The sequence below is a fragment of the Homarus americanus genome, unplaced genomic scaffold (genome assembly GCF_018991925.1).
Source record: "Homarus americanus isolate GMGI-L3 unplaced genomic scaffold, GMGI_Hamer_2.0 scaffold19117, whole genome shotgun sequence".
In the NCBI taxonomy this organism is placed as follows: Eukaryota; Metazoa; Arthropoda; class Malacostraca; order Decapoda; family Nephropidae; genus Homarus; species Homarus americanus.
The window spans coordinates 2662543-2689810 of record NW_024754704.1 but is presented as its reverse complement, the minus strand read 5'-3'; the positions used below and the strand labels follow the sequence as shown (position 1 = coordinate 2689810).

General features: G+C 43.6%; 2 protein-coding genes across 3 annotated transcripts in view; one reads left to right on the top strand and one right to left on the bottom strand.

The window, feature by feature from the left end:
* The window catches only part of LOC121855931 (pancreatic triacylglycerol lipase-like), a 55112-nt gene that overhangs the window by 15323 nt on the left and 12521 nt on the right, over positions 1–27268 (bottom strand). The window contains exons 1-2 of one of the 2 annotated variants that reach the window (XM_042351141.1): positions 11370–11428; positions 1257–1442 (exon numbers count right to left, since the gene is read on the bottom strand). In XM_042351141.1, coding sequence (XP_042207075.1) covers positions 1257–1437 — 181 coding nt within the window. In that variant the 5' untranslated portion in view covers positions 1438–1442; positions 11370–11428. Of the gene's footprint in view, positions 1–1256; positions 1443–11369; positions 11429–27268 lie in introns of those variants that run through there. The other variant, XM_042351140.1, reaches the window with a different exon arrangement.
* Positions 17203–26512, top strand: LOC121855929 (pancreatic triacylglycerol lipase-like). Its single transcript, XM_042351137.1, has 11 exons — positions 17203–18038; positions 19399–19599; positions 19764–20041; positions 20216–20429; positions 20681–20845; positions 21220–21348; positions 22637–22767; positions 23028–23166; positions 23736–23862; positions 23982–24185; positions 24418–26512. The coding sequence occupies exons 2-11, from the start codon at positions 19422–19424 to the stop codon at positions 24686–24688; spliced, it is 1836 nt and encodes a 611-aa protein (XP_042207071.1). The 5' UTR covers positions 17203–18038; positions 19399–19421; the 3' UTR covers positions 24689–26512.

Here is a 27268-nt window from a genome sequence, read left to right as displayed (position 1 = left end):
TATATTTGTTTATAAATCACCTGAATGAAAATGATTACTTCCACTTCCGAGCAAATCAGGGGCACAACTAAAGGTATGGCCCCCCACCTCCCCCGTGCGCCCCTCTCAATTTCAGACCTACAAAAGATATTATAGTGTGAAACTATGAAACAATATACTCCCACCCATCCGAGCAAGGACTATACCCCTCCCTTTGAATCTTCTTTATTACTCATGCAAGTTTATTCAATCAAAATCCTTTAAGCTTGTTAACAATACTTTCTACGAAGAATAAAAATCTATATCACAAAAACTGATAGAAAGAGAGAGGGTCCAGTTGGCATGACTGCCGGTTAGGGACGGTGTGGCTACAGAACACTATGTACTAATTCTTTGGCATACAAGGAGACAGTAGTCACCACTGCACTCAACTGTTTTTTGTTCCCCAACTTGAACAGTTAGGTACCTATTTACAGATGGGTGGACTAGGACTGTGATCGAAGGAGGCAAGCACTCGGCTGCTGCACTCCCTACCCAAGATCTAAAGCATCTCTATACCTTGGTTCATATCATCAAACACGCATGTGGCGTGCTACATCACGAGGCGTCACAGCGGCCTGGGAGATGCCTCTGGACCTCTACACACAGCGAGCGGTGACGTCAAACATGTGAACGACATCCACCCACCAGCCAAGGAACCCCCTCACCCGGATGATGCCTCACCTTTTTAGGCCTCTGCTCATACATGCTGCAGGAGCTCACCAGCCAGTGACCCAGCCGGCCGCGTCCACTACTAGGCACAACCCAGGGTAAACACGCGGCCTGTCGTGGCCACTGCAAAGCCTGGCCATGACTGTTTCTCACCTCTGTACCATTCAGGAATACTATACGTTCAGGGGCAAATCTCCTTAGTAATCTGCTGAATTAATTAGTATGACTGAAAACTTCTGATGTAGTCACGCATAAATTATTTAACATGGTCAGTGTGTTGTGAAATACAAAAATGTTAAAAGGATGACACTGCACTCTGGTGATCTTGACACTCCCGGGGAAGGATGCCCACATCTTCATTGATGGTCAAGGAGTTAACAGTCACTGAATGACGAACAAATAATAGGAGTGTGTTAAATCCTCAACTATGAACTTTTAACTTTTATTCTGCAAGTAGGAAGGAGTTGTGTTATCTAAGAACCTGCTGCTGCCTTTAAGACACCAATGACTTTAAATAATGCTCTTATAATAAATAAAGTTGTGATGAGGTGGTGTACACAACTTACCAGTCCTGGCCTGGAAGAGAGAATCCCTGGGTGAGGCAGATGTCCGGGGTGGGGTAATAATTGCCTGTAAGAGTGCTGGCAGGTCCTCCACCAGTCGGGGTAGCAGTGCCTGTAAGATCTGGCAGGACGCTGGAGTCATCAGCATCACCACCACTACCAAACATGATAGCGTTACCCTCATCCTGCCTGGAACAAGTGAAAGTACAGGTTACTATTGATACAAGTTCATTATCCACTTAAATACTACTACTTTGCACCATTAATTTTTAACTTTTTTTTGGCCTCTTAGTGACTAGTTTATTGTGCACCCCATACCCATCCTGCGAGGGTAGCACACAAGGATTAAAGAGTCGAGGTCACAAAGGGTGTGTATAACCGTTCCGTGGTCAGGATATGGCATTGAATGCTACAGAGTACAATACAGGAATTTCATATACATTGTTTGTTTACTTCTGTACATAGAGGCTAGAGGGCGATTTATTCGCAACTGCGTGAGTAGAGCAGTGTGAGGCAATATGTCTGGCCGTACACTGTTTTTCACATTTGCGTGAGAGGTATTCAATCTTAATATGTCGTTTATATTGACATAAGAGATAAAACAGCCAAGTTTTATTTTTTAATAATTGTCGCCGCTTATCAGCTTACGAACCATTCGGGCGATTGATCTATCCAGTGTTAGTACAGGAGGGAACCAAGGACCGGGGACCCTGTGATGTTTGATAGGGTCACACTGGATAACGCCCTTCTCACGTGTAGTCCGGCCCGAGGTTCGAACCCTCGATATATTGGTGAGAGATACGCGCATTACCATTTTGCAGATGCATAATAATACCGAACATCTACACAGAGGTGAACGTAACACTAACAATAAAAGAATGTTGAATTATTAGATAGAGACCAGAAAACAGAAGAGCACTGGCCTTGTATGGTGTACCCCGCATCCTTGTAGCACTAGGAAGACGAGTGTGTGTGTCAGCCCTGGGAAGAACGATGTAGGAGGGGGGTGGGAGTGGCTTAAACTGTTAGGTACATAGTGTTTGCTTCGTGAAAAACTTATACAGCTTAATTGTTAAGTTTAAACTACAGAACCATATGTGACAGCTAGAAATAAAAATACTAAGGTGTTGAGAAGTGTAAGAAATGTATTACTAAGCGGAGATGGGAACAAACAAACACCAGCTGGAATCAATGAACGTTTCACCTTTGGCATAAAACAAAAACAGCAACTTGAGAACCTTAGAGAACCTGTCAGCAAACGGCAAATCTACCCAGATCAGTGTAGCCAGGAATGGACACTGCCGGGGTATGTATTGTAGTTTTATTTTCACGATATGATAACTCTTACTCAACCAACGATATTATGGCAAATAAAAAAGGCAAACCAACACACTGACAATCTCCCATAACGATACATTTTTCTTCCTATTAATGTTTACAGTACATTCACGCTCAGCTCAGAAGTAAGATCAAGGTGATAAGACACGAGACAAAAAAAAAACTAAACTGGTTGGTGTAATTATAAGCCACAAAGGAAGATCTCGATAATAAACCTGTGTTCACCATTCTTCTCCCTTCAGGAAGTTGTCGACGCGAGGTCATTGCCAGAGTAGAGATATAACATTTACCCGATCATTCTTTCCTCCCTACGACATTTACAGAAGTCAAGAGTAAATTTATATCACGACACATTTATTTAACTCAACGCACATGTGAGTTTAGTTAGTCAAGCCAAAATAGGTGAATATGACTGGGTACTTGTCTGTTATATTAAGAGTTCAACCAGTAACAACGTCCAGACAATCAGGAAATAGTCCCGGGGTCAATGAATACTGACTACCGGGCGAGTTGGTCCGTTCAGATGATAAGAATTTTCAGTATATATCATTATTATTATTATTAATTATTATTTATTAATACTTTTGTTTTTATTATTTTTATTTTTATCATTCCTCCGATTGTCGGTTTGTAATAATAAATGTTTTAACAATTTGTTTATCCTCGGTGCTTAAATGGTGTGTACAGGAATGTGTCTGCCTGACTGTTTGTCTGTCTATATATTCAGCGTTTTTATTGATGTATATTTTCACTTTTTTTTAGGAGGGGGGGGGGAGAATTACTGTCTGACGTAGTTGTTACTGGCCTTGGTGACGCCATATGCCAGCGACTACGCCCCCCCCCCAAAAAAAAATATATATATATATGCTGATAACCACAAGAAAAGAAGAAAACACGAAGTTCCCAAGCGCTTTCGTGTAATTCACATCTTCAGGGGTGAGGCAATATGTCTGGCCGTACACTGTTTTTCACATTTGCGTGAGAGGTATTCAATCTTAATATGTCGTTTATATTGACATAAGAGATAAAACAGCCAAGTTTTATTTTTTAATAATTGTCGCCGCTTATCAGCTTACTAGCCATTCGGGCGATTGATCTATCCAGTGTTAGTACAGGAGGGAACCAAGGACCGGGGACCCTGTGATGTTTGATAGGGTCACACTGGATAACGCCCTTCTCACGTGTAGTCCGGCCCGAGGTTCGAACCCTCGATATATTGGTGAGAGATACGCGCATTACCATTTTGCAGATGCATAATAATACCGAACATCTACACAGAGGTGAACGTAACACTAACAATAAAAGAATGTCGAATTATTAGAGAGAGACCAGAAAACAGAAGAGCACTGGCCTTGTATGGTGTACCCCGCATCCTTGTAGCACTAGGAAGACGAGTGTGTGTGTGAGCCCTGGGAAGGACCATGTAGGAGGGGGGTGGGAGTGGCTTAAACTGTTAGGTACATAGTGTTTGCTTCGTGAAAAACTTATACAGTTTAATTGTTAAGTTTAAACTACAGAACCATATGTGACAGCTAGAAATAAAAATACTAAGGTGTTGAGAAGTCATTAAAGTGTAAAAAATGTATTACTAAGCGGAGATGGGAACAAACAAACACCAGCTGGAATCAATGAACGTTTCACCTTTGGCATAAAACAAAAACAGCAACTTGAGAACCTTAGAGAACCTGTTAGCAAACGGCAAACCTACCCAGATCAGTGTAGCCAGGAATGGACACTGCCGGGGTATGTATTGTAGTTTTATTTTCACGATATGATAACTCTTACTCAACCAACGATATTATGGCAAAAAATAGGCAAACCAACACACTGACAATCTCCCATAACGATACATTTTTCTTCCTATGAATGTTTACAGTACATTCACGCTCAGCTCAGAAGTAAGATCAAGGTGATAAGACACGAGACAAAAAAAAAATAGTCTGTACTCACCCCTGAAGATGTGAATTACACGAAAGCGCTTGGGAACTTCGTGTTTTCTTCTTTCCTTGTGGTTATCAGCATATACCTAGATCACGCGCACCTACAGTGATTTACTTGTATATATATATATATATATATATATATATATATATATATATATATATATATATATATATATATATATATATATATAAAATAAATACCTTTATCGTCACCATAAAAATAATGATAATTCCCCACTTCACATCAGCCAACAACCTAACAGTCCTGATAATCACACTCAACAAGCGCGCGCGCACACACACACACACACTTAATCTCTCACTCAACAAGCACACACCCGCCATCTCACACTCAACAAGCACACACACACACACACTCCATCTCACACTCAACAAGCACACACACACTTCATCTCACACTCAACAACACACACACACACACACACCCATCTCACACTCAACAAGCACACACACACTCCATCTCACACTCAACAACACACACACACACACCCATCTCACACTCAAGAAACACACACACCATCTTACACTCAACAAGCACACACCCGCCTTCTCACACTCAACAAGCACACACACACACACTCAATCTCACACTCAAGAAGCACACACACACACTCAATCTCACACTCAAGAAGCACACACACACACACACTCCATCTCACACTCAACAAGCACACACACACACTCCATCTCACACTCAACAAGCACACACACACACACACACTTCATCCTTGACCACCGACGGGTCAAGACGGGTCAGACGCACCTGGCGCTGCTCAGCAGCAGCCACGTCAACTATTACAGTATGTTGGCCCATACCAACCCCCTCCCCTGAACCCTCCTCCCCATCGGAATATCAACAAGTTCTAGCCAGAAGTTACTATTTCATTTGGGAAAGGAATGGAACCAGTGTTGAATAGTGGTGAACAGTGCTTAAGTCAGTGAAAAACAACTCGGCAGTTGCAGTGGAGTCTTACCCAGGGTAACCTTCACACAGTGAGGTCCCAGGTACCCAGTGATAATTCCCCTGAGACTCCACGATAGAGAGGCCTGGGACCACACCTCACCCACTTGAGTGAGTGAAGTCCTGTGACAGCAGACCACGTGGTGTCCCCATGATGCTACGACACCACGTAGTGAATGAGTTGCTGCAGCATCATGTGAAGTTCCTCATAACACCATCTGTGAGGGAATTACTACACCACGTGATGCCCCTCATAACACAATCTGTGAGGGAATTACTACGCCATGTGATGCCCCTCATAACACCATCTGTGAGGGAATTATTACACCACATCAGGCCCATCATACACCAACTGTGAGGGAATTACTACACCACATCAGGCCCCTCATAACACCATCTGTGAGGGAATTACTACATCAGGCCCCTCGTAACACCATCTGTGAGGGAATTACTACACCACGTCAGGCCCCTCATAACACCATCTGTGAGGGAGTTACTACACCACGTGATGCCCCTCATAACACCATCTGTGAGGGAATTACTACATCAGGCCCCTCGTAACACCATCTGTGAGGGAATTACTACACCACATCAGGCCCCTCATAACACCATCTGTGAGGGAATTACTACACCACATCATGCCCCTCATAACACCATCTGTGAGGGAATTACGCCATGATGCCCCTCATAACACCCCATCTGTGAGGGAATTATTACACCACATCAGGCCCCTCATAACACCATCTGTGAGGGAATTACTACACCACATCAGGCCCCTCATAACACCATCTGTGAGGGAATTACTACACCACATCAGGCCCCTCATAACACCATCTGTGAGGGAATTACTACACCACATCAGGCCCCTCATAACACATCTGTGAGTTATACTGCCCCTGTAACACCAACTGTGAGGGAATTACTACACCACATCAGGCCCCTCATAACACCATCTGTGAGGGAATTACTACATCAGGCCCCTCATACACCAACTGTGAGGGAATTACTACACCACATCAGGCCCCTCATAACACCATCTGTGAGGGAATTACTACATCAGGCCCCTCGTAACACCAACTGTGAGGGAATTACTACACCACATCAGGCCCCTCATAACACCATCTGTGAGGGAATTACTACATCAGGCCCCTCATAACACCATCTGTGAGGGAATTACTACATCAGGCCCCTCGTAACGCCATCTGTGAGGGAGTTACTACACTACGTGTCTGCTGTTCAACACCTCAGCTCTCATGATCTACGTGTGTAAACATTAATTTGTATGTTCACTGTATTGTATGTTCCTTTACCTTTCTCTAATGAAGGCTTTTGTTAAACCACCAATGTCAATGTATGTAATAAGTCATTTATGTCCAATGTATATCTTCAGCCTTCGGGCTGCAGAACTTTTTCAATAAACCGTTAATTATTATTATTACACACACACTCCATCTCACACTCAACAAGCACACACACACTTACACTCCATCTCGCACTCAACAAGCACATACACACTTCATCTCGCACTCAACACACACACAAACTTTTATATCTAGACAATCTCTCGCTCTTGGCTTCTCTCGTCAACACACGAGTCTTCCCCTACACAGTATAAGACCGCGTTAACACCTGTACTACTGTATACAACCAAGCCAAAACTAATTCACACCTGGCAGTAGCGATGATTAACAATACGCATAACACCACCAACATACACCAGGTGGGCAGTACATCCCTCTCCCCCTCCTCCATCTGTTCATATTAACTGAGAAAACACCATCATCTCTTGGGTTGGGATGGGGGGGGGGGTAGGGGGAGAGGTTAATAGGTCTGACTGGTAATCCCAAGAGTGGTTCGGGGAAAAGGGAGGGGGGGATGGGATGGGGGTAGAGAGGCTGGAAAGGTGACCCATGAGGAGATGGTACACCTTGGGACGATGCTACCTGGTCGACCTCCTCAGATTAATCACCTGTGGATACCTTTGTGGTTTCCGTAGCTGGTGCGTTGGTCTTGGTGGGTTATTCTAGTACGTTTTGGGGAGGTGGGGGAGGAAAGAAAGGGAGGGATGTAGTAACTGTGGGGAGGAAAGAAAGGGTAAGGAAGGAAGGGAGGGAGGAAAATGAGGGAAATAAATGAGGTATAGCATTGATGAAATTACACCCATCCTTCATACCCATGCAACCACGCCCCGTCCCGTCACGCCTGTCCCGTCCTGTCCTGTCCCTGCCCCTGTCCCGTCAGATGAACCAGTGTCCCTAAGGAGAACTCTTGAGGAGACGACAGACCTGTTGCCCCCCCATTCCCCTTCTTCCCCTCACATGCGGAACTACTAGCCAAGGTTACAATTCTGTCGTCTTATATGAGGAGGTTTTTATGTTGGGACGTCAAAGGAATACAGATTAAGAGGCCACAATGCTTCCTCTTTCAACCCCTTCCCACACCCACCACCCGCCATCAGATGTAATTATACGTGATTATATTTTCTACGTCAAGGATGCAATTATATGTACATGAGCATAATTACCCCCATACAGGGACGAACATACGATAAAACACCTTATACAACCCATACACACATTAGCTTACTAACATATATAAATTATATATATATACACATTAGTCGATGAGTTTAATGTACTAGCTGGGTTATACGAGTGATCTACCCCCTGTGTTTCCCGCCACCTGGACACACACACTTATGTATTCAAATCTGACCACACACCAAGGCTTAGTCAACATCACAGCTCCGCCTCAGAAACGTAAACACCCAACGGTCCAGTGGCGTAGCTAGAGTGTGTGCCGCCCGGGGCGGCCCTTGAGTTTGCCGCCCACACCCCCCCGTGCCCCCACAAAAAATACATATTGCACAGTGACTCACTCTTATATATATATATATATATATATATATATATATATATATATATATATATATATATATATATATATATATATATATATATATATATATATATATATATATATATATATATTAAATAGTTTGTGTACCATTATAATATTACTGTACTTTCACATACTCAAATATAGTATGCTTTAAATACACACCAAACATACTTAAACTTTATAAGTTTCCTTAATCCTCAACAGGTTACAGGTTGTGTGTGTGGCGGGGGGGGGCGCATAGCAAGGGTGTAGCTCATGACGTGGCCGTGATGATGTGGGTCAGGTGTTAGGTCAGACACGACAAGGATTAACTTGCCGCCGATACAAAGGGATGGATTAACGTCTCCAGTAGCTGCAGATATGGGTGATGAGCAGACCCAAAAGTGCCGCCCCCAAAAGTGCCGCCCGGGGCGGACCGCTAGTGCCAACACCACACCATGAAGTATCCGGAGAGTAACCGATGCTGGTACTGAACTGATCACACAAGACGTATTACAACAGATGCTAAAGCGATATATAATCTCCTCCTTAATAAAGTTAAAGTATAGGGTGTCAGATTTCCATTTTCTATGATGTGTTTACCAAAAAAATTCTCCATTCTGTTGTCTATACTATATTTGTATTCATTACCTATATAATATTTTAACCACTGCCACGGGAGGAAAGGGCAAGAGTGCAGACAGACTGAACGTTGCTCCAGGCAGGACGGAACCAGTTACTGTAGAGGCTATGTACAAGGGCGTCCGCTGAAAGTTTTTCGAGAGAGAGAGAGAGAGAGGGGGGAGGGCAAGGGATATGCAAGACCCCCCCCCACAGCCGGGCTCTCGGTGGGTTTAGAGTTTAGGTTAGGTTAGGTTTTACTGTCTAAATCCCCTTCTTCTGCTACCCCCCAGCTGACCAAACCAAGCCTGATCTAGCCTGAATAAACCTAACCTAAACTAATTTAACCTAACCAAACCACGGCTAACAGCTTAATCAAACATTAACCTGATCAAACCAAACCAACACTAGCCCTAGTAAATAAAACGAAACCTAACTTAATCAAATCTTAACTCGTAAAATTTTGTCCAGAGATATATTAGTGATTTTGTCCAGTGATATATTATTGATTTTGTCCAGTTATATATTGTTAATTTTGTCTAGAGGTGGCCTACTACCCATAACAAACAGCGTATCTGGCCTCTCTTCACAAACAATGCATCCGGCCTGTCTACATAAACACTGCAGTATATCTGGCCTGTCTACACAAACACTACAGTATATCTGGCCTGTCTACAAACACTACAGTATATCGGGCCTGTCTACACAAACACTATAGTATATCGGGCCTGTCTACACAAACACTGCAGTATATCGGGCCTGTCTACACAAACACTGCAGTATATCGGGCCCTGTGCTTATACTACAAACACTATAGTATATCGGGCCCGTCTACACAAACACTGCAGTATATCGGGCCTGTCTCACACAAACACTACAGTATATCGGGCCTGTCTACACAAAACACCATATCGGGCCTGCTCCACACAAACACTACAGTATATCGGGCCTGTTCACAAACACTATAGTATATCGGCCTGTCTACACAAACACTACAGTATATCGGGCCTGTCTACACAAACACTACAGTATATCTGGCCTGTCTACACAAACACTACAGTATATCTGGCCTGTCTACACAAACACTACAGTATATCTGGCCTGTCTACACAAACACTACAGTATATCGGGCCTGTCTACACAAACACTACAGTATATCTGGCCTGTCTACACAAACACTACAGTATATCTGGCCTGTCTACACAAACACTACAGTATATCTGGCCTGTCTACACAAACACTACAGTATATCGGGCCTGTCTACACAAACACTACAGTATATCTGGCCTGTCTACACAAACACTACAGTATATCTGGCCTGTCTACACAAACACTACAGTATATCTGGCCTGTCTACACAAACACTACGCATATCGGCCTGTCTACACAAACACTATAGTATATCGGGCCTGTCTACACAAACACTGCAGTATATCGGGCCTGTCTACACAAAACACTACAGTATATCTGGCCTGTTACACACAAACACTACAGCATATCGGGCCTGTCTACACAAACACTGCAGTATAGTCTATATCGGGCCTGTCTACACAAACACTCATACACAAAACACTACAGTATATCTGGCCTGTCTACACAAACACTACAGTATATCTGGCCTGTCTACACAAACACTACAGTATATCTGGCCTGTCTACACAAACACTACAGTATATCTGGCCTGTCTACACAAACACTGCAGTATATCGGGCCTGTCCACACAAACATTGCAGTATATCGGGCCTGTCTACACAAACACTGCAGTATATCGGGCCTGTCTACACAAACACTACAGTATATCTGGCCTGTCTACACAAACACTACAGTATATCTGGCCTGTCTACACAAACACAACAATATATCGGTCCTGTCTACACAAACACTGCAGTATATCTGGCTTGCCTACACAAACACTTATATGGCTCTAAATATACTTCGCCTGATAGTGACCTAACAAACAATTTGCCTGGCTTAAGAAAGGATTTAATTGGTGCCACAAACAACCTGCAAACAATTCTTCTGGTCACACAAACACACACATCCTGCCACACAAACACGGCGGCACATCATCTGGCTACACACAGCGTAATACATACGTGTCCACTAAGTAAGAATATGTGTCCAACAGGTGAGGAAATATATCTACTAGGTAAGAATGTGCCCAACAGGTAAGAATATGTGTCTAACAGATAAATATATGTGTCCAATAGGTACGAATATGTGTCCAACAGGTAAGAATATGTGTCCAACAGGTAAAAATATGTGTCCAACAGGTAAGAATGTGTCCAACAGGTGAGGAAATGTATCTACCAGTTAAGAACATCCAACGCACAGGCAGAGGTGAGCACTTACCGGTCTTGGGTCCACCAGCGCCTCTCAGCTAATACTAACTTCCACCGCGACCATGTCTCACACCAATGTCAGCTGACCTTGTCCAACCTCCCTCCTGCAATCTGTACCTGTTCATTCCTCTCCCTCCCTCCCTCCCTCCCTTTCCTTCCCCACACTCTACACCACTGTCCCTTCAGATTCTCTCTCCCTTCATCCCCTTCCCTGCTCCACACACTATATCTCCCTCCCTTTTGTTACCTTCTCACCCCTACGGAAACATCTCACCCCCCCTCCTCCTCCTCTCCCTCGTCATTATTCCCGATTCTTTCCCTCCTTTTAACTTCCTCTCTTATTCCTCATCCATCGACCCTTACTTCTTATCCTCCCCTTTTAACCTCCCCAAACAACAACCTTCTCCCCCTTACTCTCCCCAAACAACAACTGCCTCCTCTTACTCCCTCCCCCACCCTTCAATATACAACCTCCCTTCCCTAGATTTAGAACCTGTTTGACACGCCATTCCGTTCCTTCCGCCAATGGACCAGTATTTTTTTATTTTTTATTATGTGATGGTAAACTACTTTTTATTAACCCATTTGTGTGTGTGTGTGTGTGTGTGTGTGTGTGGGAGGGAGGGAGGAAGGAAGGAAGGAAGGAGTGGGTTATGCTACATCATATCATTCTTGCTTATTTTGAATCACCTGATAATTAGCACCCCCCCCCTCCTAGCTTATTTACTCTGATTAAGCGCCCTAACACTACCCGGGGGGGGGAGAGATTAGGTTAGCGTTAGGGTAGGTTGGTTAGGTTAGGTTAAATTTGATTAGGTTAAGTTAGGTTACGTCTCAATCACTTTTTATACGCCCCAATTGCATACAGGTGCCAATCACTTATTCTTCTGTTTAAATGTCCGTCGTCTCTTTGTCTTATAAAATAAATATAACCGCCTAACAGTACGGGCCAGCCTTGAGACGTGGGGAGGGGGTTACAGAGACGGGTAGACAGATCTGTGGTGAGGGGTGAGGTTACAAGAGACGGGTAGACAGATCTGTGGTGAGGGGGTTGATCTGGTGAGGGGGGTTACAGAGACGGGTAGACAGATCTGCGGTGAGGGGGGGTTACAAGACGGAGACAGATTGTGGTGAGGGGGTTACAGAGACGGGTAGACAGACTGGGTGAGGGGGTTACAGAGACGGGTAGACAGATCTGTGGTGAGGGGGGGTTACAGAGACGGGTAGACAGATCTGCAGGGGGTTACAGAGACGACGGTAGACAGATCTGCGGTGAGGAGGGGGGTTACAGAGACGGGTAGACAGATCTGCGGTGAAGGGGGGTTACAGAGACGGGTAGACAGATCTGCGGTGAGGAGGGGGGTTACAGAGACGGGCAGACAGATCTGCGGTGAGGGGGGGGGGTTACAGAGACGGGTAGACAGATCTGCGGTGAGGGGGGGTTACAGAGACGGGTAGACAGATCTGCGGTGAGGGGGGAGGTTACAGAGACGGGTAGACAGATCTGCGAGGAGGGGGGGTTACAGAGACGGGGGAATAAACGGGGGTACAGACACGTGGAAATTACAACCAAGTCCCATAAACACTTCCTTTTATCTAGCCTCAAAAACTAACAATAGAACCGTCTCGTTATTGTTTACATTCCAACACATTATTTGCTACAGCCAATCAGAGTGCACCTAGGCTGGTCGCTTATTCTAGGGAACATTCAGTATGGCCTTGGCGGAGTTATGGTTGGGTGAAGTTGGTTAGTTAAGGTCCTCTGTGATGCTTTGTGTGTACTGTATGTATAGTGAGAATTTCGTTTTATATCAATTGTTTTATTACCAGAGATGTGTTTAACTCCTGGTCACGGGTGGGAGGGTGGTCTTTAGGTGTTGGTATTATGACGTTGAGTCCCGGGAGTAGAAAGGATCAATGAGAAACATGAGCAACATAGCTAGACCACGTGGGCATGGAACGTGTGAACCCAGCTGAAACGTCCGAGGTGACGTTTCATGGCGTCACTGGAAAACTGATGACTGATTGGTTGTAGATTCCCGCTAAAATGTGATAAGGTGACCATAGTACACTGGACAGGATGAGAGGCAGGTTTGACGTGGTCGAGGAAGGTGAAAACGGTGGAAGAGTTCAACACATAGAAAAGACCTTAGCTTGAGTATACATTATATTGTTGAGTGTGTGAGTCAAGGAAAGTGGAGGAAGATTAGGATTGAATATCTTGTATGTAGGATGTAATATTGTGTACTAGGTTTGAAATTTCGTAATATTTTCCTGGTAAAAGAACGGTGACGTTATATAATCTTCATTGTACTGGTTGGTGTACCCTAACCCTCGTTACTGTTTGCTTACTTCTCACTGTAATTATGATCAACGTAACTTTTTTGTCTGCTGAGTTGTGAATATTCCCAAATCGGTTAATACTTTTAAACTTGTCTTTTGATTCATGTTTTTGTACTTTTGACAGATGCTATGTTACTTTTGTTAAATGAATTTGTATTTTAATTTATTCTTAGTGTATTGCAATTATTCCTTTCATTTATTAATTTCATTGGCGACCTTGTTATTTTTACTGTTACCGGAGTGGTGAACTATGGTTTGACACGTGATGTTTGTGTACCTGTCGTCTTAAGTTATAGTGGCATGGACGACTTAAAACCTGTGTGTTCTTAGCAACTGCAAGGACTCCTGTTCGTATGTGGACACTCGCACCATCACCCGCTTACATAATTATACAGTCGTCCATCTAGCTGCTCTAGCACTAAAAGTCCTCCAAAGTTTTTTTTTTTTTATATTTACAACTTTCTTTTTTATTAATTTCAATCCTCCTTCTATTACAAAGACCAAGATGTTGCTTATTAAACATGTCCACAACTCCCCCCCCCCCTGCAGTTGGCTCGTCTTTCCAGCATTATACACCACCATCCTTATTATCCTCCCTCAACAACATCCTGTTTCAAGGTAAACGACTTGTTAACCCTTCATGTTGATTATTATCCAACATACACCTGATCCCACTATATCACACTCTCGGTATACAGTGTCGACACCCCATACACATGAGTCACGACCCTCCCTCTTCCGCCACCAGTGACTCGTCAGTGGCAGTCTTCCTTTATATTTCCCTCTCCATGAACAAAACCTTGCTACTTTTAGGTAAGAAATACTGGGCTTTAACTGCAGACCACGTTTAAGTACAGGTGCACTCAGCGTATTACATGATCATTCCTAGTCAACCCAGAAACTTTCTATTCCAAAGATTCCGATCCTGCTTCAGTAATACTAATCCAAAACACCAGTACAGGTTTAAGTAAAAAGAACAGAGGTAATTATTATTTCCGTATGACAACAGTTGTCATAAGGGTGATGGCAGAGCTGTTTTATAGCGGCAATATACAGTAGTTTAAAGATTTTTTATGGTTGATGATTAGTGTATGAACTACGCTAGTGTGTGACCATGTATGCTAAAGAGCAGTAACACACCATGCTGGCATGACTACCTTCACCAGCCGTGCCCTACGCGGCAACATTTCGAGAAATTTGCTGAAACAAAAACTCATTCTGTGGTTACCTGCACCTGAAAGTTGTTTACAACAGGGCCTCAAGGGGCCAAGTTGAAGGACGAATTATACAAAAGCTACTGTAATAATGGAGGATAAACAGGTAATGCTGTAACATTTGCAAGATGAAGTGTCAACAGTGACGCCACAAAGGTGTACAGCAGTGGTCCCCAACCTTTTGGGGGCCACATTTAACATTATAAATATAGTGAAGGGCACCAAAACTTTGGATCTACATTCAAGAAACAAAATCTCCTATATACTGTATAGTTATTTGCAGCTTTACACACCTGTTACCAGTTACATACGGTTTACATTTACTCTTGTACAGGACCTGTGTATTTACCCCAGTGAGAAGGCTGGCTCTCTCTCTGGGCCCAGTCTGGGGTAAATACACACGTTCTGTACACGACAGTTGTATCAAGTTATTACATATTTTCATTAATTTCACTCTTACAAAGAATCTAAAATAATTGGCAATTTTCTTATAAACCCTTGCGGGCTCCATCAGCGGGCGCCCGAACTACAGGTTGGGGATGTGTATAGCATAACGTCGACTCGGGTAATGAGGCCGACTAACTGTTCGGTCAAGTCACTGAACAAGATCAGACTTCGATCCAGCTAACTACCAACCTAACATACCAGCCTGTTAGCCAACCGTTATAACAGCCAACCAAATAATCTCTCAGCTTACAGCCAACCAAACAGCCAGCTAGCTAATATGACCGAATTATTCACTCATTAATCACCTAATTTAACATGAGGGCTGTCAGTAGAGCCATGGTAACGACTGGATGGGTGTAGTTCAGGCCAAGCACGGAAACATAAATCGTATAAGAAAGTATATTGACCCGGAAGTAAGGCTATTGTTTCCGTCAGTTTATTTGGTGGTCAGTGGAGAGGCAGCAGCAATCATCATCATCATGGACTTTTCTCTCTACCTTTCACAATCAAGCTCCACCACGCGCCATAGCCCGTGTACGCAAGACCAGCGTGGGGGTTGTTTTGAAGCAGAACATAAGCATCGTTCACCATCATAATATTACATACGTACATACATACAACTTTATATTCTCAGATCGGAGAGAAACTTTTGAAGTACAATTAACAAAAATACTTGAAGAATGATTCCTTCGTTACTGTGGACTTCAATTCTTCTAAACATAATCTGACATAGCAAACTTAAAAATACATTAAAATTTTTTCGAACAATTTTTAGCGTTATTCGATTTTTTTTTAGTTATTCGAAATTTTTTGGCGTTATTCGAACAATTTTTACGTTATTACAAGATTAAATATTAAAACAAATATATTAAAAAAAATAGATCTTCAGCCTTCCTCATGTCTGCTGTTTGACCGTGTTTACATTCTAACTGCTGTTTGTTCCTGCGGATTACGAATGCAGCCCGATTGTTTGATCTGCACGCGTCCATTCTATCTGTACAGTTCTTCACACCTCACTTGTTAACACCATTGCACAATAACTAATGTAGAGAAATGAATGCTTGAGGGATCGGTCGAGTGCTTCCGTATAGTAATCATCATCCAGAATATTCTAGTCTTGGGAGCGTGAAGGCAATAGCTCCAACCCTTCATGGTTATGTATTTTAATTGCGAGTGATTTTGAAAATATTTATAGGTTTATCAATTTGCATGTTAGACTGAGTGACCGTGAAGAGTCAACATTCTTTTTATCTCAAAGTTGATTTTACGAACTCACTAAGTATTAATCAAGTTATCAAGAAGAATCACTCGTAAATCAGGTTTGGTTTTCACGGGCAAGTAAGAGAGAGACGTTCAGCGGCCCCAATCCCGTTAAATACCTGGTGAAAGCTGCCGTCGACCCCCCTCCCTCCTTCCTTCTTTACTCCCTCCTACAGCGGTGAAGTTGTTTTTTTTTCTCTCAAATTTAAGATTGAATGACGAAATAACAGAGAGAGATGCAGTTATCAGTCAGCCGGCATGTGTTGATACACAACTCGGCTTTGGGTGGACCAGACACATTGTTTAATTATACAGTATTTGGTATATAAGACTTTCACTCACACCCAAGACTTGTGTGAAGGAGAACCTGAGCTGTAACACCCTATGGGGCACTTCGGCATTGAAATTTACACCTTAGAGTGAAACATTTCGACACCGGACGTTTTACTATTGAAAGAAACGTTTCAACGACGACTTTCCCTTGCGTAACCGTAATTAGGTTACAACGTTAGTGGCTGGAAAGTCGTGTGACCGGTACATCGCCTGGACCAGTAAGAGGCAGACGTGTGGGGGGGTGTGGCAGCAGCGGGTGGTAGTGCAGTGGCAAGCGGGGAGAGCGCGAGGTGACACTACAACTAGGAAGTGCTCAGGGAACAGGCACAACAAGACTCGTGGGAAAGAATGATCTTAGTGCGGTACGGTAGCTCGTTAAGGAAGTGTCTCCAGGGAAAAATGAAGTGATCTGTAAAGAAAATTGGGTGCATCAGGAATAAGGTGTGTTTACCTCCATTTAATTAATATATGAATACAATTTTAAACTTCATGAAGATTGAGGTCGCGTCAGTGGCGAAATAAAGTGTGTATGAACTGTACATTCTCGACTCACGGCTCGTCCTCCACCCATCACTCTTGGTCCCGACAAACCCCGGATGTTACAGATGAAGAGAGTATAATAGAGATGTATTGTTACCGAGTGTGCCCCTCCCCCGCCCATAACCCGTTAAAGCTGACGCATGGCAATAGCATACATTCCAACACACAGAAAAGTTTGTAGAAAATAATGTATTGGAAGAACTATCTACAAGGAAGTTCAAATGAAATGAACCAGAGTTGGAATTAGTGACAAAAAGTTTCCTGAGAACATCTGTTGAGAAAGCAGAGTGTGGGGGCGAGTACACAGTGACGAATGTGGTTCTGGGTGTTTTCCTCCTGGTAAACTAGCACATATACACATCATCCTCTCCCTGTGGTAACCATCTGGCTGGTGGCGTCTGAGTCCCACTTAATTTATAAACTGGAGGAAGACAGCACACACTGGCATCCCCTCTTCATGCCTGTGTGTGCCTGGCCGTGTGTGAGGACTGTTGGCCGGGGGAACTAATCCGACCAACACCCTAAAGGAACACTAGTATACCGTAAGTAACACTGTCATAACAACCAGTGGGTGTGGTGAAATGAGCCATCCTAGGTTCAACAGGTAACACACGTATACCGTATTTATTCTACCTTCATTCTAGGACACGTTTCTAAACTTTCTGTTCATTAGTTGCCCTCCACCACACTACTACTACTGTTCAACACGGGGCTCTATAAAGGCTGGTTTATTTAACTAACGACCTGGAGTGTGTCGTGATTTAAGGGAGATTGACATAGTTACGCTCCAACGATAAGTAATGATTTTGTTTTTTATCCATTTCTGAATCCTTTTAGGGGTAACTACAGGCATCAGATTAACTAAGGTACAGCATATGGTACGATTAGGATTACGTTTGTCCCTTGGGTGGTATTTAAATCGGGGTTGACAAGACAAGAGGGTCAGTGAACCTTGAGGTGAGCAGTAGGGAAAGAGCGGTTGCTTACTGACTCTGCTCATGTTTACAAGTGTGGGTACTGTTATTCCTTGAGGATCTACAGTGTGAAGTGAGTCAGTCTAGATGATGATGTGAAGTGAGTCAGTCTAGATGATGATGTGAAGTGAGTCAGTCTAGATGATGTAGTGAAGTGAGTCAGTCTAGATGATGTAGTGAAGTGAGTCACAGTCGAGATGATGTAGTGAAGTGAGTGAGTCTAGATGATGATGTGAAGTGAGTGTCTAGATGATGATGTGAAGTGAGTCAGTCTAGATGATGTAGTGAAGTGAGTCACAGTCGAGATGAAGTAGTGAAGTGAGTCAGTCTAGATGATGATGTGAAGTGAGTCACAGTCGAGATGAAGTAGTGAAGTGAGTCACAGTCGAGATGAAGTAGTGAAGTGAGTCACAGTCTAGATGAAGTAGTGAAGTGAGTCACAGTCTAGATGAAGTAGTGAAGTGAGTCACAGTCTAGATGAAGTAGTGAAGTGAGTCACATTCTAGATGAAGTAGTGAAGTGAGTCACAGTCTAGATGAAGTAGTGAAGTGAGTCACAGTCTAGATGAAGTAGTGAAGTGAGTCACAGTCTAGATGAAGTAGTGAAGTGAGTCACAGTCTAGATGAAGTAGTGAAGCGAGTCAGTCTACCCTGTATATGAAGTGAGTCAGTCTAGATGTAGTGAAGTGAGTCAGTCAACCCTGTATATGAAGCGAGTCAGTCTAGATGTAGTGAAGTGAGTCACAGTCTAGAGGAAGCAGTACCTGTACCACTCCTCCCGCCAGGTAAACGTGCATCACTCGAGCGCCTCATGACAATGGGTAGAGTCTTGGTGTGCTGGGGGAGGTGGGGATAAACTGTACTGTACAAGAGCAAAACGCAATACATTCATCACACTACAGTTTTATACACTACGTCTCCTGTCACAGAGGTGTTGGTGAGAAGCAACAGGATGCGGGTGTGGTGGCTCGTGGTAGTGGCGGCCACGGTGCAAAGGAGCCAGCAAGGTTTTCTGGGAGAGATTATCTCTGGCCTGCGCGACCTGCCCGTCATCGGTAACGTTCTGCGGGCGGCTGTTCACCCCATCTACAGGCCGCTTGTCAGACAATTTCAGCCAGGAATTACCAGCAGTAAGTTGATTCTACATTACTTACACTATCTTACTAACAGGATATGTTGTGTATTATATATTTCTTAATTTATATCTGAACTTAATTGTTGCGAGTCAAGTAACTACAGTACGAGCATTATATTCTCTTGTAGATAACTATAGTAACCCTTTAACACCACTCAGGGGAGGGGGAGGACGAACTCTGTTACGAGGACCTGGGTTGTCTCCTCACCCACGACGACTTCTTCCACCCCATCCACCGCCCACTCAACCTTCCACCCAACACACGGGAGGAGATCTATGTTTTATTTACCGTCCACTCCAGGAAGGATAGTCTGGGGACCCAAGTGGAGGGCATCAACCTGACCAGAGTCCTCACCAACACCACCTTCACACCGACGAGGAAGACCAAGATCATTATACACGGGTTCTTGGAGACGAACACCGAGACGTGGATGTTGGTTAGTAACGACGAACACACACTTGGTTCTGGTAACGTTAGTTTAAGTAGTTTATGATGATGTTACTGTATAAATAAAATATACAGGTACATGTAACAATTTAAATGTGATTAATTTCAATACATGAGACAAATAAATATCCATGACACGTTACTCAAGAAACTTCCCGTGCAGGACATGGTTCGCACCCTGCTGGTCTACGACGACTACAACGTGGTGACGGTGGACTGGTCTGGCGGGTCTCAGGCTCTCTACTCCCAGGCCACCGCTAACACTCGAGTGGTTGGCCTCGAGGTTGCCCACTTCATCAACTGGCTCAAAGACAACGCTCTTCTCGACCCCAAGGATGTACATATCATTGGTCACTCTCTTGGCTCACACACTGCAGGTGAGTGTGTTGCAAGTCACTACACTATCTCACTGAAGGATGATGCGTCAACACGGTCACAGTCTCGTGCAGTAGTTCATAGTTATCACTCTATTCCACTTCCGGCTGAGGCCACAGAGACGTTATTCTATTGTGTTGTTTTTGAAGTTTTATCTCGACATACTGTGACTGATAATTACATAAAAATGAGGTTTAAGGCAGACTCTTGTATCACATGAAACTGTCCACTACATCTTGTGGCGGTGCTGCAGGGTACGCCGGAGAGCGGGTGTCCGGGCTGGGCAGGATCACCGGGCTGGACCCCGCCGAGCCCTTCTTCCAGCACATGCCACCCAGCGTCCGCCTCGACCCCTCCGACGCCGTGTTTGTTGACGTCATCCACAGTGACGCAGATTCCATCCTCAACCTGGGCACGGGTAGGCAGTGATGGCGGAGTAATATATTTTATAGTGATTCTTTGGTCCCAAGGTGGTGGGACATATACAACATGCAGGTGGCCATGCACGACGGGTTTGCTCTTAAATTTGTTAATGTAAAGTTGGTCAACGGTGTCAGTACATAAAGGCGTCAACCGTTGAATGGTTTATGTCGGCAAGACATTACATTGCAACATTTATGTACATTAAAAATTGTAGGACTGTGAACACGTATAGATATATCGAAGCTTTACTTATCTTCCTTCTGGTCATGGCAAGTTATTATAAAGGTGAATGTATTGTTAAATGATATATAATCTCGCTTATTAGTTTTGTGAGACAAGGCAGGTGTTCAGACTCAGGTGTGTTGGCAGGTTATGGGCTAAGGCAGCCGGTCGGTCACCTGGACTTCTACCCCAACGACGGCAGGAACCAGCCTGGCTGCGACTCCCTCACCCGCGTCCCCATGACGGCCCTCACAGACGGTCTCAGCCTTTACGAGGGTCAGTCCTAAGTTCTCCCTTCATGATCTTCCCTCTTACCTTGATTCTAGTTCTTCAGATTTACTGAACATACAAAACCATCATGTCCTAGAAGGGCTTAAGGGGCACAGATCCCTCCTGGCTCCTCCCTCTCACAATTGCTGCCTTTTACTTTGTGCTTCAATTACACCCGGTCACTGGGCTGGACTTTATTATTTTTCCAGTCATCAAGTACAGATATACAGTAGACATCTCCAACTGTTGCATCCACCAACATAATCCTAAACAAGACAACTATGATCGTCAGCGCGCGACCGTGACACACCTCCGTTAACGTGCCAGATGTCCCCCTGCCAAACAAACTACCAACCTTCAACACCTCATCTAGCATCCTTTGTCTGGCTACTATTACGAGGTTCTTTAGGGTCATTCTGGGAGCTTTAATACGATGTAAACAAACACAGGAATGCCATATCTCACAAAACGCGCGTTACTGTACCAGGTATAAGTGCAGGCGACTTTACATTTTAAATCACCAACAAGGCTTCAGCTCCAGATGGGATTCTCTCACTTGTTCTCCAAAAGTGTTCAACTGAGCTTTCTCCTGCTCTGTGCAGATTATCAATTGGCACTTCAGCCTTCCGCTTTTCAAGGAAGTATGCTAACATTAATTATACCCCCAAAGAAAGGTGCTACATCCAACCTCTCCAATTATCACCCTAATTTCTCACCTCTAATAGTAGCAAAGACTTATAAATGGAAATCAATACAGTATTCACATTATTAAACACATTCAACATGACAATTTACTCAGTGATCAACAGTATGGCTTCAATTAAAAGACTGCAGTGGTGAGACACAGGCATCATGACATCTTCAAAACATAAGACAGAGTTTGACATCACACACACACAAACACCTCGCATGCGTAGATGAAAAGGAAGCATCCAACTTGGTTTCCTTTTATCAGTGCAAAATCATTTTACTTCAAATATCTTCAGCCTATGGCAAGGGGACGAGAACTCGGTGGATAAAACTAACATTACGTCTGATTTCTCTGTCTGCTCTTTTCATTGGTAAAACAAAACAACAACGACGACAATGATGTACAAAGCACTGCATTGCATCTTGTGGGTACATGAAGTATAAACAGTTACACCGAGGACTTGTAAAAGAATCTGTACCATGTTACGTTAGATCATGTGTCTCGTAAGTCAATGTTTTCTCTTCCTAATTAACATAGACGTCAAGTTTAGTAAACACTCCCAGAAGCACTTCCTTCACTCAACAGTATATTCACCTCCCACAGGCCTGGACGCCGCGCAGAAGGAGCTGGTCGCCTGCAACCACTTCAGGGCACCCAAGCTCTTCACCGACTCTATCCTCTCCCCCTGCCCGTACACCGCCTTCCAGTGTCCCTCCTACAAACACTATGTGAACGTAAGAATTCGCTAGTTCATAATTTGTTCTTTCTTCCTCTGGCGGACAGACTTTGTGAATAATTGTTTGTTTCCATCAAGCCAAGAGATTTGAAGGACCATATTTAAAGTCTGCCATAAGATCGATTCATTACTGTGTTCTGGATGAGATGCAAGAGTTGGTCATGCTGTAGGGAAGTTTGCCCCATATTCCAGGTGTATCTTATTGCAGGTTATCTTTTCACGGCATTGTGATCAGCTCCTATTGTCCTGACTGTGTAGGGGAAGTGTGTGAGCTGTGGGGAGGACGGGCGCGGCTGTGCTCGTCTGGGTCTTCACGCTGACAAGTGGCCGGGCAGTAACCAGAACAAGAGTCTAGTGAGCCTCTACCTCACCACCACCGCCGGACCTCACTACTGCTGTAAGTCTTCTAATTCTGCGTCTCTATAAATTTCAAGTCATACACTTATACTTTACTGACTATTTATCATCAAGCGAAGACAACAGATGACTTGACTATAAGTAAGAGGTCGTGAACCCACTCAAGAGCCAGCAGAGTTGTTTACAAATTGTCAAGTTTCTCTCTTGCTGGAGGCTTTATATACACTACACACCTGCCCAACACCTACGAGTCTCCAGCACTTGTCTGAGTTTCTAAAAAGCTGACGAAGGGTAGACCTCTAGTTACCGGGCAACAGTAATAAGTCATAGACTACTGTGAAGGCCCATACAACACTGGTCAGAGATCTCAGGCAGCCAACCACAACCCAGCCAATTATTGACACTCCAAGGTCTTGAGATTGCTTTTAACTACAGGTAAAACTCTTTCAGGAGATATCTGGTGTTAGCTTGTTGACGGCCAGACAGAGTCGTTCACTACTGTAATGAATAGATTGACTTAGGTTGTCCATCACGAAAATAAACCTTCAGGTGGTTGTGTTACTAGAACTACGTCGATCTCTTGCCTGAGTATATTTTCATCCCCTTCAGTGTATCACTATCTGCTGAAGCTGGATCTTGCTGACCCTGGAGGAGTGGTGGGAAACCTTCGTGGTAATCTGAAAGTTTCCTTTTTTGCTGATGACGGAAGCCTCCGAGACTTTAATCTTACACCAGAGTAAGTGATAATCTCAAATTTGCTAATAATAATAAAAATAATAATTTCCTACACTGGAAGACTGCAGTTCTGGCTGGGAGTTGCATAACCCACCAATAAATGTTTCTGGCGTCTTGCAGGAGGGCCAGAACCTTCGCCCGGGGCAGGTCTTATGTTTTCTTCATTGGTCACCACGAAAATCTGAGCAGTGCTAGAGAGGCCCTCGTCCAGTGGACTTATGAAGCTGATATGTTCAACCCGCTGAGTTACTGCGTCCTCTTCTGCGACACCAGTCTGCGTCTGGCCAAGCTCACCTTCACCAGCGTCGACCATGTGGATAACGGGTGAGTCTCACGGTAGTGTAGAAACAGTCTTGGTTTAACGAAAATACTATATATATTGTTGTGATTGGTTGATAATGTACTCCTCACAGGCGAACATATAAAAATGAATGATATACATTTTTAACTCAGAAAATGCCTCGTTTAATGAAGAGGAATTACATAAAAGTAACCGAATATTAATTAAAGGAAGTACAGTTATGTTTTTACTCTTTCCTTTCTCTCATGGCAACAGAGGAGCCAACGAGATAGAACGAGAGTCCAGCGAAACAACAGAAGAGTCCAGGGAGGTAGTGATGTGTCACCAGCAGGGTCTGGACATGGTGAGGATCAAGAGCGAGGCGACGGTGAAGGTGGTGTCGTCGGCCTCCTGCTTCAACGTCACCAGAGCCAACATCACCAGAGCCGCAGCCACGAAACAGAACAATCACACCTTAGACCTGCTGAACGCTGGCCTCGCCTCCCTCTCTTCACTCTTCAAAGACATGAATTTAATAGCAAGATAAAACTTCAACATAACCCACGTGAATCTTGGACTAAATACCGAGTAAACAAGAGAGAAAACACGAGGACAAACTCACATGTTTTATGCTTCTCCTCCATCATCATCATCATCATCACTTTTCTTCTCTTCTTTATTGAGGTGTGAAAGTTAGTTCAGCAGCTTTATTGGCAAGACTGGGGTACAATTTAAACCAAAATCTGAAAAGTTTAATGAGTTCTTGTCACCGAGGGTTTTATTACCGACACGTAAGACCGAGGTTTATACACAAGAAGAGATAATAGAATTGGTAATATTCATTAGTCACAGAGTTTACATGCCGAGTGTTCCTGTAACTTCGCTTAATTCTGGCCACGACTACGTCACATTGTCTGGTTCTGTCCTTGTGCTGGCCACACCGCTAACTCTTGTCACAAATTTTTTCATATTTACTAATGTTACAACGGTCAGGTTCCTGCAGGCCATTTCTTATTGGTCAGAGTTCACGATATTTACTTGAATGCTTTTAAGTACAGCATTTATAGTCCAAGATCACGGTATATTGTCTTTGTTACTGCGTCATTGGCCAATCGATCAACAAGGTCAAGCTGGCCAATTTTAACATGGGACAGAGTTCATACAGGATCACTACAAAGGTTACCCTCCTTAGCAATTATCACATACCTTTTAATATCACATATCACTTAAAATATTAAGGCTGATATGCCGTTCATCGATTGCAAAACAGTCACAGAAAATCACATCACCTCCATTTTCTTTCAGGCAAGTCAGTGGCTAGGTAGACTCACATTAATTCACTCTGGGGTTGTGCTGGCCTAGTTGTTCAGTCTTCACGTTTGATATTATTGATTCTTTCTATTTACAAACTGCACATACACAATCTAATCTACCCGCATCTGACTGCAGACAACCATCCGTAAAAGCAGAACATTCACATAATACCCTGATGATGATAATAAGTATTTAAAAGTTTGCTTACCTCGAACAGGTGTGTAATGATTAAGAACTGGTATATCTAGCTTGGGCGAAAGCTGGTAATGGGTAGAGTTTCGTCACTATTTGTCCAACCCGGAATGAAAATGAACTTTCCAGGCAAGTGTGTAAGACCAGTTTACAAAAACAACTGTACTCAGGGATTAAAATCTCTATGAACTGCCATTTAAATAACAGCGAAATCATGTAACCCGAATCTTTTTTTACATTATATAAAAATTGAATACTACTAAATTATTTGTAAGTTTAAACTGTACTCTGGACGAAAGGTCTGTCCGTTGAGCACCCTGATCTTCAACTGTTTCTACGTCATCAGTGCGCATTGAGAGGTTGTTTTGTTTCATCTTGGTGTGTGAACGATTCCCAGCAGCTCAATATTTTTTTCCTAGTATATATTTATAATTTAAACTTCTCAATTAATCTATTCGACATCAAGTTAATTCTTAATATAACTAGAGTCACCATGCTGTAGTACTTCTTGATGTTTACTTTAGGTCACAATGAAGACATCTTCCTCAATGCTAGGTCACTGTAGTCACCTCCCTCACCACTCTTTATCATCATGTTACCAGGTCATAAGCAGCTCGCTCATCCCTGCCCCCTGTGCTCTCTTGAAATACGGGTGGTAACAATGATCTAATGTGTTGATAGATTATACTTACCCCCCTGTATATATATGTGTGTATGTGTGTGTTTTATTTAATATTTTCTCCGTACATCACACACACACACACACACACACCAATCAATATTCCCATACCGGAGTGTTTAAGTCTTGATTCACAGCCTCGACAAAACCACCTTCAGGGAATCAAATAAATAAATCCTGACACGACTTGGTGTTTTCATCTGTTTTGTTAATCCTCTACCTACACTCCCTCTCCTCCCTCGCCTCCCCCACAGTATTCCCTCCCTTGCCCAACAGTGCCCCTCGCCTCCCCCACAGTATTCCCTCCCTTGCCCAACAGTGCCCCTCGCTTCCCGACAATAAGAATTCTCACCTCACTACACCTGTAATTATCCCTACTAGCTAGTGTTAAGTTGATTAATATTCAGGTAAAATAATCTGGGGTGTTTAATCTTCATGTGATCCTTCCCTCCTTCGTAGTAAGGTCGAAGCCTGGTCAGCAATGTGCTTACCTGACTCTGTATATACGAGTCGAGTGGTCAAGTATTTATGAATGACTGGGTATTGGTGTGTAACGACGGACGTGATAGATTTGCTACAGGTCATATAGGTTGACCGTTTGGAGATACGGGTTACCATGGTGTGTTGGAGCCCCCACCCACACCCCCACCCCCACCCACACCCCCACCCCCACCCCCACCCCCACCCACAGCTTATTTCAGCCGATGATTGCACCTTAACACTACCTGGAGGTGTTAGGTTATATATTGTTTGGATATGTTGTGCTGTTAGGTTAGGAAAGGTCAAATAAGTTGTATCTTATATTAGGTTAGGTTATACTATGTTAGCTCAGGCTAGGTTATATGCTAGGTCAGCTAAGGTTAGTTTAGGTTATATTGTGTCAGGTCAGGTTATGTTAGGTTAGGTTAGGTTAGCGCCAGGATGGTTAATCTTTAAGGTGAA

What these genes read in the sequence shown, in the direction of transcription:
- LOC121855929 (XM_042351137.1), top strand. Translation starts at nt 19,422, where the DNA reads ATGCGGGTGTGGTGGCTCGTGGTAGTGGCGGCCACGGTGCAAAGGAGC. An exon ending in TCTTGGCTCACACACTGCAG is followed by an intron (nt 20,430 to 20,680) that starts GTGAGTGTGTTG and finishes GCGGTGCTGCAG; the next exon opens with GGTACGCCGGAGAGCGGGTG. An exon ending in CCTACAAACACTATGTGAAC is followed by an intron (nt 22,768 to 23,027) that starts GTAAGAATTCGC and finishes CTGACTGTGTAG; the next exon opens with GGGAAGTGTGTGAGCTGTGG.